Source organism: Pipistrellus hanaki (genome assembly GCF_964339955.1).
Source record: "Pipistrellus hanaki genome assembly, chromosome: 5".
Taxonomy (NCBI): Eukaryota; Metazoa; Chordata; class Mammalia; order Chiroptera; family Vespertilionidae; genus Pipistrellus; species Pipistrellus hanaki.
Window position 1 is genome coordinate 81643678 of NC_140507.1, and position 14580 is coordinate 81658257.

Consider the following 14580-nt stretch of genomic DNA (forward strand, 5'->3'; position numbering starts at 1 on the left):
AGTCTGCTGCGAAGACCCTTTCCGAAGAGTGTCAGCCCGGGGGGTGATTCTCTGGCCCTGCTTTGCCAGCGGTGACTGCGGCGCTCCTGCGGCCGTGTCAGAGTCCCAGCCCAGGTGCGCGCCAAAGGCTGCACGCCCCGAGGGTAGGTGTCCAGCCCAGCGTGCCCCCGCCCGCCCGCCCTGCGGGCTCAATGAGGCCCTTCTGGGGAGCTGGAGAAACCAAGCCATCTGGGGCGCTGCTTCTATTTTTATTCTGGATTTGGGGACGGACAGGCCGCCCCAGCCAGAAATGCCCTTTAAAGGCTCCTTTGCGCTGGCACTGCAGCGGCAAGGCCTTAAAAGGCAAAGCTCCCTCCCGTCGCAATGACTGTTTCTGCCTTCGACAGGCCGATGGGACTCTCGGGGACAAGAAGGGGTAGGGCCCGGGGGCTGGCAGAGCGCTGCTCCGGGAAGCGATATGGCCCTGCTTTGTGGAGTGCTGGGCAGTTGTTCGTTGATGGTCCCAAGGCAGCATCAAGCTCAGCTGCTCCCGCTCTGGGGCCTAAGCCTGGCCCATACTAGCGTAGTGACTGGGTGACTAGCGTAGTGACTGGGTGACAAGCATTCGTTAGGCGAATGGCCAACGGGAGTTCCCTTCCATCAGTCATCCATTATGTTTATGAAGTATGCTGATGGCAGTCACAATTACGATGAAAGACCAGCTCACCCTCTGAGAGGAGCCTCTTATGCAACATCTTTTAGAACCTCCCATCCACTTCTAGCAGGCCCTGGGATTCTTACCCCTTTTCCTGGAAGGGCCCCTCCTGAAAGCTGTGGGGAAGGAGGGGCTGAGACCCAGGTCCTGTGCCCCAGAGCAGGACAGTCCAGCTGACAGACCTGGAGCCATTCCTGGGGAGCATGTAGGGGGTGTCTTACAGCAGGCTGAGACTCCGGTGGGTCATTTTCAGGGGCTCCCTGACTACCTGGACCTTTCTCTGGACATATCAGTGACCCCAGTGGGGGGCCCCAATAGGCACTCCAACCTGAGACCCTTATCCCCTTCCCATCCCTGTGTGACAGCAGCTGAGATTCGGGCAGGGGAAGGTGGAGCCACCTGTTCAGGTGAGTGTGCGGAGAGGTACTGGCCTCTGTGAACCATGATGTGTATTCCCGTGGAGTCCCCGCTGTATTTCCTGAGCTCACTGAGAAACTGGTCTTCATGGCTGGGTACTGATATGGGTTGGAAACTTTTCCCCAGAGCCAAAGCTAAAGTTTAATGTGGCAGGAGCACAGCCACATTGCCATGCCATGCGTGGGGTCAGGGAGAAGGAGGGAGGGAGGGAGTTGGCCCCCAGCCTCAGAACCAGCCTACCCCAGTGCTGTATACATCTGGGTGAGGTTGGGTGGGGCCCCATGAGAGAGGCACAGGGTGCTCTTGGTAGGAAGATGCATGGCTTGGGGTGGATTGAAAACCTTTTATTTTTGCGTGTTTTTAATGCATACCTGGCCTGCTTTCCCCTGGTGGGCAAAGCCCCGCTTGCAGTGTTCGGGGCCAGGCCATCCCCGTGTCTTTTGGTGCCCTGAACCCTCATACTGTGTTTCTGACCCTCAGGGCCATGTTCACAGGCGGCATGAGGGAGGCAAACCAGGACATCATTGAACTGAAGGGCTTGTCAGCGCGTGGCCTGCGGCACATCATTGACTTCGCCTACAGTGCCGAGGTGACGCTGGACCTGGACTGTGTGCAGGATGTGCTGGGCGCGGCCGTGTTCCTGCAGATGCTCCCAGTGGTGGAGCTGTGTGAGGAGTTCCTCAAGGCTGCCATGAGCGTGGAGACCTGCCTGCACATTGGTCACATGGCCACCACCTTCAGCCTGGCCTCACTCAAAGAGTCGGTGGATGCCTTCACCTTCCGGCATTTCTTGCAGATCGCTGCGGAAGACGATTTCCTGCAGCTGCCTCTGGAGCGCCTCGTCTTCTTCCTGCAGAGCAACCGCCTGCAGAGCTGTGCCGAGATCGACCTGTTCCGAGCCGCTGTGCGCTGGCTGCAGCATGACCCTGCGCGGCGGCCACGCGCCAGCCATGTGCTCTGCCACATCCGTTTCCCGCTCATGCACTCGTCTGACTTGGTGGACAGTGTGCAGACGCTGGACCTCATGGTGGAGGACGTGCTGTGCCGCCAGTACCTGCTGGAGGCCTTCAGCTACCAGGTGCTGCCTCTCCGGCAGCACGAGATGCAGTCCCCGCGCACGGTTGTGCGCTCCGATGTGCCCTCGCTGGTGGCCTTTGGGGGCACGCCCTACACTGACAGTGACCATGCCGTCAGTAGCAAAGTATACCAGCTGCCTGAGCCAGGAGCCTGCCACTTCCGCGAGCTCACGGAGATGGAGGTGGCCTGCAGCCACACGTGTGTGGCCGTGCTGGACAACTTCGTGTACGTGGCCGGGGGCCAGCACCTGCAGTACCGCAGCGGTGAGGGTGCGGTGGACGCCTGCTACCGCTACGACCCTCACCTGAACCGATGGCTGCGCCTGCAGGCCATGCAGGAGAGCCGCATCCAGTTCCAGCTGAATGTGCTGTGCGGCCTGGTCTATGCCACGGGTGGCCGCAACCGGGCCGGCAGTCTGGCTTCCGTTGAGAGATACTGCCCCCGGCGCAACGAGTGGGGCTACGCCTGCTCGTTGAAGCGCCGCACCTGGGGCCACGCAGGCGCCTCGGCCGGGGGCCGCCTCTACATCTCAGGCGGCTACGGCATCTCGGTGGAGGACAAGAAGGCGCTCCACTGCTATGACCCGGCAGTCGACCAGTGGGAGTTCAAGGCACCCATGAGCGAACCCCGTGTGTTGCATGCCATGGTGGGTGCTGGCGGCCGCATTTACGCCCTGGGTGGCCGCATGGACCATATGGACCGCTGCTTTGACGTGCTAGCCGTAGAGTACTATGTACCCGAGACAGACCAGTGGACCAGCGTGAGCCCCATGAGGGCTGGCCAGTCGGAGGCTGGCTGCTGCCTGCTGGACAGGAAAATTTATGTTGTTGGGGGCTATAACTGGCGCCTCAACAATGTGACAGGCATCGTGCAGGTATACAACACCGAGACAGACGAGTGGGAACGTGACCTGCACTTTCCTGAGTCTTTTGCAGGCATTGCCTGTGCCCCGGTCCTGCTCCCCCGGGCTGGAAGCAGGAGGTAGCTCCCGGGATGCCCTCCCCCCGCCTCCCCTACCCCCCCCCCCACACACACACACACCCATGACCTGGCTGCATGCTGTTCTTGCCAGGGGTTTGGCGAGCACGTGTCCCATAGAGAACCTTGGGCCCCCTCCCCGTGGGCTGGCTGTATAGTCCCGTTGTGTTGATAAGACTCCTTCCTAGGGTCCTCCCTTCCCAAAGCAGATCTTGGCTCTCTGCCTGCCCAGGGCCCTCCCAGTGAGGTGGCCGATGTGTTGTGGCAGAAAGCTTGAGCCTGAGGCAGTTTCCTCGTCTGCACAGGGTCCTCACTCATGGGTTGGAATAGTGGGTCTCTTTGGGGTATTGTTATGCCCCACTTCTCCCATCCCTCAGCCCAGCAGTCTCAGATGTTCAAATGCAGGCTCATTAATGTCAATCCAAATCCATACTATGCCACACTCCCCATCCCAAGTTTCTTGCCCAAGTTTCTTGTGCATGTGTACTTTGCTTGTTTTTGTTAATCCTCACCCAAGGATCTTTTTTCCATTGATTTTTAGAGAGTGGGAAGGAGGGAGGAGAGAGAGAGGGAGAAACATTGTTGTGAGAGAGACATATCGATTGTTTTTTTGGGTTTTTTTTGTGCATGCACCCCAACCAGGGCTAGGGAACGAACCTGCAATCCAGGTATGTGCCCTTAACCAGGAACCGAAACCACAACCTTTTGGTGCATGGGCTGATTCTCTAACCACTGAGCAATTCTGGCCAGGGCACACACATGTATTTTTAAACTAGAGGCCCAGTGTATGAAGGGGAGTGTCCCTTAGCTGTGCCTATGCCCTGTGCTCAGGGCCTATCGGGGCTTTCCTTCCCCTGGCTGCCAGCAGCTGGCCTGCCCCCGCCGCTGTCACTACTTGCCATCTGTGGCGCTGCCCCCCACTCCCCCTCCCTTCCCTGTCTCCCTCTGCAGGCAACAAGCATGGAGTGCGATTGCTTAGCTGGCCTGGGCCTCCCTCTGCGGGGCGATGGGAGGCCCCCGACCAATCACACTGCACCCGTCTTGGCTGGCCTGGCACCGGTGCGTGTCATAGCACGGTCGTCCAGAAGGTCACCCGGACTGTCGTTCTGTTGTTCGGTTGATTTGCATATTACGCTTTTATCATTATATATAACTGCACCCCACTTCTCTGGAGCTGGAGGGGCTCAGAAGCACCCAACTTGGATTGATGACCAGAGGACAGTTCTGTTTCCCCAGCAGCCTAAGCTGCTGAGTGGGAGAGGGCCGCCCAGGAGGGCTCAGTGTTTGTTCCTCTTCCTGTCCGTGGTCTGACCACCTCAGGGTGTTTTGCTCATTCGCTTTCAGGAGGAGCAACCACAGCTTCCAGAGCTGGTCCTCATGGATGTCGGGCCTCCACTGGGCACTGAGCCACGTGGGGGCCCCTAAGGAGAACTGGGCTGATATGTCCCTGTCCCCCAGATGGAGGAGGATCCTGCCTTAGGATCCCAGTGCCTCTGCACTCCACAGGTCCGCTCAGGATTTTCATTGCATCCGCTCTCCAGCTGCACTCCCTCTGTGCCCTGTGTTCAGGGGGAATGAAGTGCCCCCTGGCCCGAGGCTACCAGCTGGCAGTCAGTAGGCAGGAGCCTCTCTCTTCAAGGGCTTCATGGCATCTCCAGCCACATTTGTTTTGGTCTCTAAATCTTTTTACTGTTGTTCCATTTTGCTTTTTTTTTTTTAAGAGGCCAGCACCGCTGCCTTATAAATGGGATTTATACCCTTGGGGCAACTTAAAGTGTCTCTTCTGCTGCTAACAGACGATTGATGTCATGTTTCTGTGACCCACTCGCTGTGTAAAGAATTAACCTCATACCTTAGCAGACGTCGTCTCCTAATATTTTCCTTGTATTTAATAAAAATGTTATGGTGAAAAGATGGAGCAGGCCCAGTGCCGAGTTTGTGGAGCCTGATAGGTCACAGATTCCTCCTGTCCTCTGTGCCTTTGGGGCCCCCTCTCCCACCTCACCCTTTCCCATCCTCGCAGAGGAGCTGGAAAGGGTCCAATCTTTCGCTCAGGGATGTGAGTGAGGGCAGCAGGAAGTGGGGCCGATTCTTCTCCTGGATGCTGGGAAGACAGAGGGCAAGCTTTGTGGCCTCCGGCAACTCTCCAGGCTGTTCTGTGGGCCTGGTGGTCTGGCCCCCTGCCACCAACCAGCCTTCAGTCCTAACAGGTTCTGTCTCCATCTGCTCAGTTCTGGGGTGCAAGATCGGGTAGCTCTGGGCTGACATGCAGGAGAGGAAGGGCAGGCCGAAAGAAAGCATGAAGTCATTACTCTTCCACAGGGGCCCAGGAGCTCCACGAGCTGCCCCAGGCCTTGCTTTGGTGGCAGCCTCTCTGACTGGGGCTGTGCTTTGGTAGAGTCGGCCTTCTTGTTCATGTACAGCCTTCTGAGAGGGAAGGCTTCCAGGTCACCCTCAAAACATACCACAGCCTGGTGCTCCCGTCCCGCAGGCAGGCACGGGGCCCCCAGGGTGAGGCTGAGTTGGGAGGCAGTGCTGAAATAGGAACTTGGTTGGGAACCAGGAAGGAGCCATGCTTTCAGGGGCATGGAAAGGAAAGCAGTAGTCCTTGGGGACTTACCAGAACATTCTGGCCTCTTCTCACCTCCCTAACCTGAGCTCCCCCAAGAGAACCCTTTTCTGCTAGAGGCACGGCCCCTTCAGGGGGCAGTGAGAAGCCTTTGCCAGCTACAAGTTCCCCCAGATCAGCTCACACCTCAGAACATCTTGTCCCCAGTGAGCTGGCAGGGGTGCCGGTGCAGGGTGGAGGGGGTGCTGCCGTATCTAACCAGTCGATTGTGCGTAACCGTCTGGGCTGGTTCGTGGAATGTTCTCGGGGGCCCTCTACCCCTCCTTCTCATTCACCCCCGCTCCCCCCGCCCCCGAAGAAAGGAAAATTATTTTTCGTATTGTAAACTTTAAACACGAAAAAGCTGTTTTTAATTTAGCAGAAACTGGCTTGAAACTTTGTGAATGTTTGTGTCCTTTGGAGAAAGGCAGAACATGTGTACCCATACACAGAGGCTTGCACACACACACATACACACACACACACACACACACACACACACACACGCTTACTCAGGCATACCTTCACACACGTGCTTGCTCATACACAGTTGAACAAATAGCTTGTGCACATGCCTGTGGGCCAGCCTGGCCCTTTCTGTGTGGCTCCCTGAAGGAGTCTGCAGCCTATCACTCTGGAAGAGTCTTCAGCCCATCACCTTATCACTTCTTTTCACCTTTCACCCCGGGCAGCATCCCCTGTGCGTGAGGACCGAGCGCGGGGAAAGCCCGTCTCCTTCCAGATGGCCTGCTTCCCCACCTCGGGCTCCTGGGCCTCCCTCTGCACCTGGGCTGGGGTTGTGGGAAAACGCTGTCTCCAGGGACCGTGGGATGCAGGCCCGGGAGAGGCAGGCCAAGTGTGACTTCTGGGGCCTTTCAGCCAGCAAGGGCCAAAGGGGCCTCGGGGGAGCCGTGTGAGGTGGGAATCTGCCCCAGACCTGGCCAGTTTGGAAGTCTGCCCCTGGCTTTGTGTCCTGGAATGCAGCTCCAGCTCCTCTGTTCTCACGGCCCCAGAGATTTCCCTTCTCATGGTGGAGTCTCCGCGCACGGGTTTTATTAGGGGCACCTGGCCGTGTGTCCCAGGAGGCACGGCCAGGAGTTTGTTACACAAACGAGAAGTTCTGGGTGGGGCAGTGGAGCGGAGCCTCATCCACTTCTAGTGTCTGTGGGCGCTCCCCGTGGACCCCGAGGCAGATGGTCCACGAGACCGTGCTCCCCACACAATCAGACCTCAGCTTACCTCTGGGCACATGCCCAGACTGTGGGTTCTATCCCTGGTCAGAGTGCAGGGGGGAGGCAACTGATTAATGCTTCTCACATCGATGTTTTTCTCTAAAATCAATAAAAACATTTTTTTTTTTTTTTTTTTTTTTTTTTTTAAGGAAAGACCCCAGCTTAATTTCTGTGGCTGACCTGTTGCAATTCCGGCAGCCATTTCTCCCTCCTCACCCATAGGGCCTTGATTTGACCCCAGCAGCAGTGTGCCCAGCCTTGGGTGGGGGGTAATTTAGGATTTGGCTCGGCTTTTTTATTTTTTTTATTTTTATTGGTAATGCCTTTTGTGGGCATTGTTTTCAGCCTGGGCAAATCTCCCAGCTCTGGTCAAGCTTTAAGGGAAGGTCTGAGGTGGGGGTTTTTGGTCATGGAAAAGGCCTTATTGCCCCCTTCAATCCCTTCATGCTTCCTGTGAGGACACATGCAGGAGTTGCTGCAGCCCTCTTGTGGCCATGAGGAGCAAGTTAAGAGAAGCACAGAGAGGCTGCCTCCGAGAGCCCTGAAATCATGAGGCCACCAGTTCTGCCCTGGAACCTCTGATCTCTAGACTCCTTTTCCTGAGAGTCACAGTGTCTGTACTGCTCAGGAGTCTTAGTATCTTAGATACTAGTGGCCAGCTATTCTGTTATTTGCAACCCAAACACTTAACAAAATTATAATGTAAAGGTAACAGATGCTGGGATTTCCCAGTCTTATGTAAGTCAGGGATTTTATTTGCAAACAGCAGAAATGGGCCGATTTCAATAGCAAAGATGTGCTTTGGAGGGCTGTTGGGTTGCTCACAGAAGTGGCAGGAAGACTGGAAAATCAGGCTCAGAAAACAGTAAGAATCAAGGTGGCAAGGCAGCTGGGGTGATCGGCTGAAATCAGGTCAGGGGACTGACTGGTGAGGACGCTTCTGCCACCACCACAGAATCCAGATGTCTCGACTGGCAGTCATCTGCCCTTGGCACTCGGCCATAGCTGTCCCTGGAAACTGGATACTCCTGCCTTGATGCTGTTTCTTTGCATCACTTTTTCCTGAGTGGAAACATCCTATTGGCCTAGTCCATGTCCTGTGCCAACCTAGCTGTCTGGATCCCCAGGAAAGTGAGGATGTGAGTGTGCTAGTCAGCTGCTGACAACATGTAGCAAACAACCCAACTCCCAGTGGCATGCAAAATAAATGGCTGGGCCCTGGCTGTGTGCTCAATGGTTAGAGCACTGGCCTGTGCACCAAAGAGTTCTGGGTTCGAGTTTCAGTCAGGGGCAAGTCTCTAGGTTTCGGGTTTGATCCCTAGATCTGGTCAGGGCACGTGTGGGAGGCAACCAATTCATGTGTCTCACATCAGTGTTTCTTTTTTCTCTCTTCCCTCCCCTCCCCTCCCCTCCCCTCCCCTCCCCTCCCCTCCCCTCCCCTCTCCCCCTCCTCTCTCTCTCTCTCTCTCTCTCTCTCTCTCTCTCTCTCTCTCTCTCTCTCTCTCCTTCCCTTCCTCCCTCTCTTCATCCATCCTTCCCTCCCCTTCACTTTCTAAAAATCAATGGAAAAAATATCCTTGGGTGAGGGCTAACAAAATAAATAAAGAAAAAAGTAAATGGGTGTTTTTTTGTGTATCTGTGACTCAACTGGGATGCCTGCTCTATGCTGCCCCCAATTGAGCAGCTCTGCTTCCAGGTGCAAGGCTGTGGAGTAGCAGGTGGGGTAGAGTGAGGGGGTACGTAGCCCAACCCGTCTTCATCCTCAGACCAGCAGCCAGCTCACGTAAAGTTCTCCCAAAATGGTGCCAGTGGACAAGTGGAGTCACGTGAGGCCTCCTAAGGTCCAGATTCAGAACTTGTATGCTGATGCTTCTGCCCATATGCCAAAGTAAATGACACGGCAAGCCCCGAATCAGGACTGGGAAGCATCCTCCATCTCACCAAGGAAGGATGCACAATGGAGTGGCACGGGGCGGGACACAGGAACAGCTGGGGAACTGAGGCCCACCGTTTGATCCATCCAACTGTTGACTTTGAGGCTTCTGTTGTCAGTGGGGGGCTGACTTCCCATGTTGGGGACTCCCTAGGCTTGGCTGGGGATTCAGATGCTGGGCCTCCAGAAAGAAAAACCCATTGGGCCACCGAAAGAAGAGCCAGTGTCCCCTGAAGGTCAGGAATTACCTTTTGTCACGTAGGTTGGAACTATAGGTGTCCTGGGCTTGGGGATAGTGGGAGGGCTGCTGTGTGAGGGAGCTCAGCTGCAGCTCAGCCAAGTATCTGCATTGTGTTGTCACTGCCTGTCCCTCTGCCTGGTGGCTGCAGGGGAGGAACTGGACTGCTTGCCCTGCCCCACCTGCCATTCCCTAGAGCACATGTGTCAAACACAAGGCCCGTGGGCCAAATCCAGCCCACCAGGCCTTGCAATGTGGCCCGCACCGCGCTGTCATCACTGCACTCCGCTGTCAGTTTATGACATTGTCAGTTTATGACTGTTCAGTAAACCATTCGGCCCGCGATTTAGGCTGGATTTTAGATTTTGGCCCCTTCTCTGATTGAGTTCGACACCCCTAGAGCCATCCCCCTAGGTTCCTGCCCCTGTCAGCTCCAGCCTCTTGCTACTCCCCTTGGCAATCCTGCCCTGACTCACCCTCTACCCCACACTCAGCTCAGGGGAAGAGGGACAGGGACCTTCGTCCTCATCTAACCTCTTCAATTGTATGGAGTGATCACTGTGTCTGCCATTTATGGCCTCACTGCCTGGTTCTTTCTTTCACATAATTAAACCTGGCTCTGGCTTTACCTTTCAAAACTCTGCCTGATGAAGGTCTGGTTTGGAAGCCAAACATAGGCCCTGGATGGCTCTCCTCTTGGCCTCCCCACTCCCCATGGCCCAAATTTCCCTCCATCCAATGTGAGTACCCCGGATTGACTAAGATTCCCTATAAGACAGTGCAGAAAAGCAGGGCATGAAAACTCACATCTCCAGATAGGGGTTGCTTCCCCTAACAGTTATTGCGTGTTGGTGAGGAAGCAGGCACTAAGCTCAGTGCTTTATTTTCATTATTTAATCTCCCAAAAACCTGCTATGAGGATTGCCACTGTTCACATTTAACATGGGTGGACAGCAAGACATGGATTGAGACGTGAAGTCACTTTCCTGTTGTTACGCAGCAAGGGCTGGGCCATGCAGAAGTGCTAGCGTAGGTTTTCATTTAGCTTGCATTTAGAGACTTTATGTTGAGGGGTATTGTGGCCTGGATGCAGGGAAAGGGCCATTCTAGACCGGACGACAGCCTGAGCAAAGGCCCTGAGGCAGGATGCAGTAAGGCTAACGTGGAGGACATCAGAAAGGGGAGGGTGGGAAACGGTGCTGGGGAAACTAACAAGGAACAAATGGAGCCAGGCAGATCTATGGAGCAGATGAGAGGAAATTAAATCCTGGAAGCAGCAGGAAGTGGTTTATGAGGATCACCTCTTAGCTTACACTTGGCTGTGCTCTGTAACTGAAGTGAAACTATTTAACAACGGACACTCCCAGCCCGGACGGTCAGAACTGGCCGGAGAAGGACCTCGGACTGGGTGAGCCTGGAGTGAGGAACACAGCTCTCCTTAGGGGTCAGGATAGTCTTTCTGGAGGAGGCAAGAATAGGAGTTTCCCAGCAGAAAAGGATCCATTTAACAAACACTTCCTAATGACTCCGCTGTGCCTCGTCTTACGTTAGCTCTGGGGACCCAGGAAAACAGAATGAACAGACAAGTATAATATGAGACCTAAAGTACTCAGGGCCTTCAAAGGACAGAGAACAAGTCTTAAAAGCAGGGAACTGGGTGTGTCTGTGTCCTTTCTGCATCGCACATGGAACTCGAGCCCCGTGGTGTTTGGCTTTTGATCTCAGCTCAGTCTACTGGCCAGCAGACAGGAGTCTGGATGCAGCGCCTTTGGACAGTGGGATGTTTCCTGGTCATGGAAACACACAGGGGCACACTTCAGATAGCGCCCTCAGGGAGGGTCTCTCAGAGGAGAGGCCTGAAAGATGAGAAGGTGCCAGCTATGAAAAGATCTGGGGGCAGGGGGGAGCAGTTGGGAAAAAGCAATAGTATGTACAAAGGTGGGGAGTGGGATGGTTGGGGTGGGGGGTCAATTGAGGGAAAATGGAGTCATATGTAAAACTTTAAACAAACAAAAAAAGCAGGGAGGGGTGCGTGGGCCTCGTGGGTCACTGGGAGGAGGGTAGATATTTTCCCCAAGTGTGATGGGGACCATGAGGCCCACCCCAGTTTACAAAGACCACAGGGTGCTCGGAAAAGCCCTACCTCGGCCACACCGGGCGGCAGCAGCTCTCTTTGATGAACTAAGAAAGTGAAAACACCAGGTCTGGGTTCTTCCTGGGTCACCGGATGCTTCCACTTCACCCTCCTCAGTACTAAGGGTCCATGGAGCCGGAGGAAGGCTTGGGTCAAGTTCTGGCCATTGTGCAATGAGTAGGCTCGTGGCTTCCTCTGACTCATCAGCAGGGTTGAGGATGGATTTTGTTACTGCTGGGGTGAGGGGTGAGAGGGATGAGCGGGATGAGCACTGGTACCTCACTTCTTCCCTGGGGCCATTGCCCAGTTTTGTGACCTCATAACCCTTCCCTTCTCCCCCCACAAAATCTTTTTCTGTGCCCGGAAACCAGCTTAGTGCAGACATATGGAAGTGATCAGGGTAACCAGCATCTTTTGAGCACTTATGAGCCAGGCACTTGACTCATGTTAATCTCACTTAAACGGTACAAAACCCAGTGCAGAGAAGGAAGCTGAGCTCTGCTGTCAGGCCTGAGTTCTAGTTCTGGCTCTGGCTCTGGCTCTTAACTGGCTATGGGGCAGTTGCCATCAATGTGCTTTGTCTCTGTTTCCTCTCCAATCTCCAAGATAGTGACAGGACTGAGAAGCACTTTTGTAGAATGCCCAGCCCTGCACTTGACTCTCAGAAGCTGCAGTCTCAGTTAGTGCCAGGGACAGAAAATGGACTTCAAATCAACTTCAGCAAAATAGAGAATTAGCTGACACACTGGAAAGGCAGGACTGTCTATTTTTTTTTTTTTTTAATTCTCACCCGAGGATATTTTTCCATTGCTTTTAAATAGAATGGGAGGGAGAAAATAAGGAGGGGGGAAGGAAGAGCGAGGGAGGGAGGGAGGGAGGGAGGGAGGGAGGGAGGGAGATATATAAAAGTGACACATCGATTGGTTACCTTCTGCACATGCCCTGGCCTGGACTGGGGAATGAATCTGCACCCCAGGTACTGCTGACTGGGAATCAAATCCTAGACCCTTCATTGAGCGGGCCAATGCTCTAACTGGACCACACCGACCTATCTTAAGGCATGGTTGTATCCAGGAGCTTAGACAGTGTGTGTCTGTCTCTGTCTCTGTCTCTCTCTCTCTTTCTCTCTCTCTCTCTCTCTCTCTCTCTCTCTCTCTCTCTCTCTCTCTCTACCTTTGTCTCTGTTTTCCTCTGTGTGGGTTCACTTTCTTGGCCTATTTCTCTTCAAGTAGCAACCTCTGGCACTGGAAGCTTGTGTTATCCTTCAAATCAGCCTTCCAAGCAAAGAAGGCTCTACTGATTGTCCAAGGCTTCCAACTTGAGGTGTTTGTGGGGAGAGGGAGTTGGTAAGACCAGCTTTATTCATATCTCATGGACTAAAAGTCAGAATGAGTGTTCCCTGTAGGGCAGTTAGTTGTTGATACCCCAAAGGGGGTAGATACTGGTTAGGCAAAAATACTAAAGTTTATGATGTTTCTCAAAACCATATGAACAAGGAGGATAAAATAGAGCAGTGTCAGTGTCCAGGACACTCCAAATTACAAACTATGTGTGTGTACACACATATATTTAATATGGACATTTAATTAAACAGTTGGGAAGTGGAACTAAAAGCATATTCAGAAAAAGTCATGGTCCCCCTGTAATCTCCACTGGGGTTTCCCCCCAGCCATCCCTGGCTCTAGTAAAAAAGCATATTTTTTGTGTGCAATTACAACTGTCCACATCCCCCCTGGCTGCCCCTTCTGGCTTCACCCTGCCCATGCCTGAGAAGCCCTAGGCACAGGGGTCTTCAAACTACGGCCCGCGGGCCACATGCAGCCCCCAGGGGAGTCTGATCCTGCCCGCCAGGTTTTTTGGGCAGTGAGCGCAGCCAAGGTGTTACAGTAGGGATTAGTAGTTCATATAGTCCGGCCCTCCAGCTCTCCAGACTGTGATCTGGCCCCCACTTTAAAAAGTTTGAGGACCCCTGCAGGGTGTCCTAAATATAAACCTTTGATATGGTGGTTGGGGTCCCTCCGCTTAGGGAGAGACCGCTGAGTGTCAAACAGAATCCCTCTTGCTTCACTGGGTCATCCCTCTATCATCTGGGAGACTCTAGCATCCCATTCACTGCTGGTCTGAGTGGGATTTCTTTAGTGCCTCATGGCAAAACCAGTATTCTTGAGCAAGACTGAACTGGAGAAATTCACAGAGAGGAGGCTGAAGCTCAGTAGTTCTGGTTCTTTGGGATTAAGGATCCAGAGAATAGGAACTTGTACAATGTGAGGTAATGGGGAAAGAAAGGTATTAAGGATGATGCCCAGGCTTGGGCTGGGGCTGCTCACAAGGGTAAGGCCTCAGCTCAACTACCCCCTCCCTCCAGCCTTCCCTGATGCTGGTGGTGGTAGGAACCTCCCTCCCTAACATCATCCCCTACCAGTCCATCACTGAGTACTTTTTTTTTTTTTAAATATAAAGAGAAGTATTCTTTTAATATATATATATTTATTGATTTCAGACAGGAATCAAACCTGGGAGCCTTCAGTCCACAGGCTGATGCTCTATCCACTGAGCCAAGCCGGCTAGGGCCCATCACTGAATACTTATTTTTATTGATTTCAGAGAGGAAGGATGAGGGAGAGATAGAAACATCAACAATGAGAGATAATTATTGATTGGCTTCCTCCTGCACCCCTCTACAGGGGATAGAGCCTGCAATTGGGACATGTGCCCTGACCAGAAATCTGACACGTGACCTCCAGGTTCATAGGTCAATGTTCACCCACTGAGCCACATCAGCCGGGCAAAATGTTTTTACTTTTAAAGGAAATAATTTACTTTCTTTAAAGTAAATAATTTATTTTTTCAATTACAGATGACAGAATATTATATTAATTTCAGGTGTATAACATAGTGATTAGACATTTATATATCCTATGAAGTGTTCACCCCAATGAGTCTAGTACCCAAATATTTGATACCATGCAGATATTACAATATTGACTATATTCCCAATGTTGTGCTTTACTACCCCCTATTTTTATAACTGGCAATTTGCACTTACTTTCACCTTTTTCACTAAGCCCTTTCAACCCTCCTCCCATCACTGAATTATTTTCACAGTCACATTTATCTCCATTTGGAACATTTCTTGGGTCATTTGCTGGTGACCCCTCCCCGACTTTGCACCTCATGAGGGCGTCCTCCAGGCACATACTGGCTCTCAATAAGTGATTGTATACGGGAATGAACAACGTCCAGAACAACTCTCCGAGCTGAACTGACCC

The 14580-nt window shown here is 53.3% G+C and overlaps 1 protein-coding gene across 4 annotated transcripts in view; it reads left to right on the forward strand.

Annotated features, from left to right (window-relative positions):
* Positions 1-7138, forward strand: part of KLHL26 (kelch like family member 26) — a 31004-nt gene extending 23866 nt beyond the window's left edge. For 2 of the 4 annotated variants that reach the window (XM_084884692.1, XM_084884693.1), the window contains one exon: positions 1592-7138. In XM_084884692.1, coding sequence (XP_084740818.1) covers positions 1592-3173 — 1582 coding nt within the window. In that variant the 3' untranslated portion in view covers positions 3174-7138. Of the gene's footprint in view, positions 1-852; positions 933-1591 lie in introns of those variants that run through there. The other 2 variants (XM_084884695.1, XM_084884694.1) reach the window with 2 other exon arrangements.
* The last annotated feature ends 7442 nt before the right edge of the window (positions 7139-14580 follow it).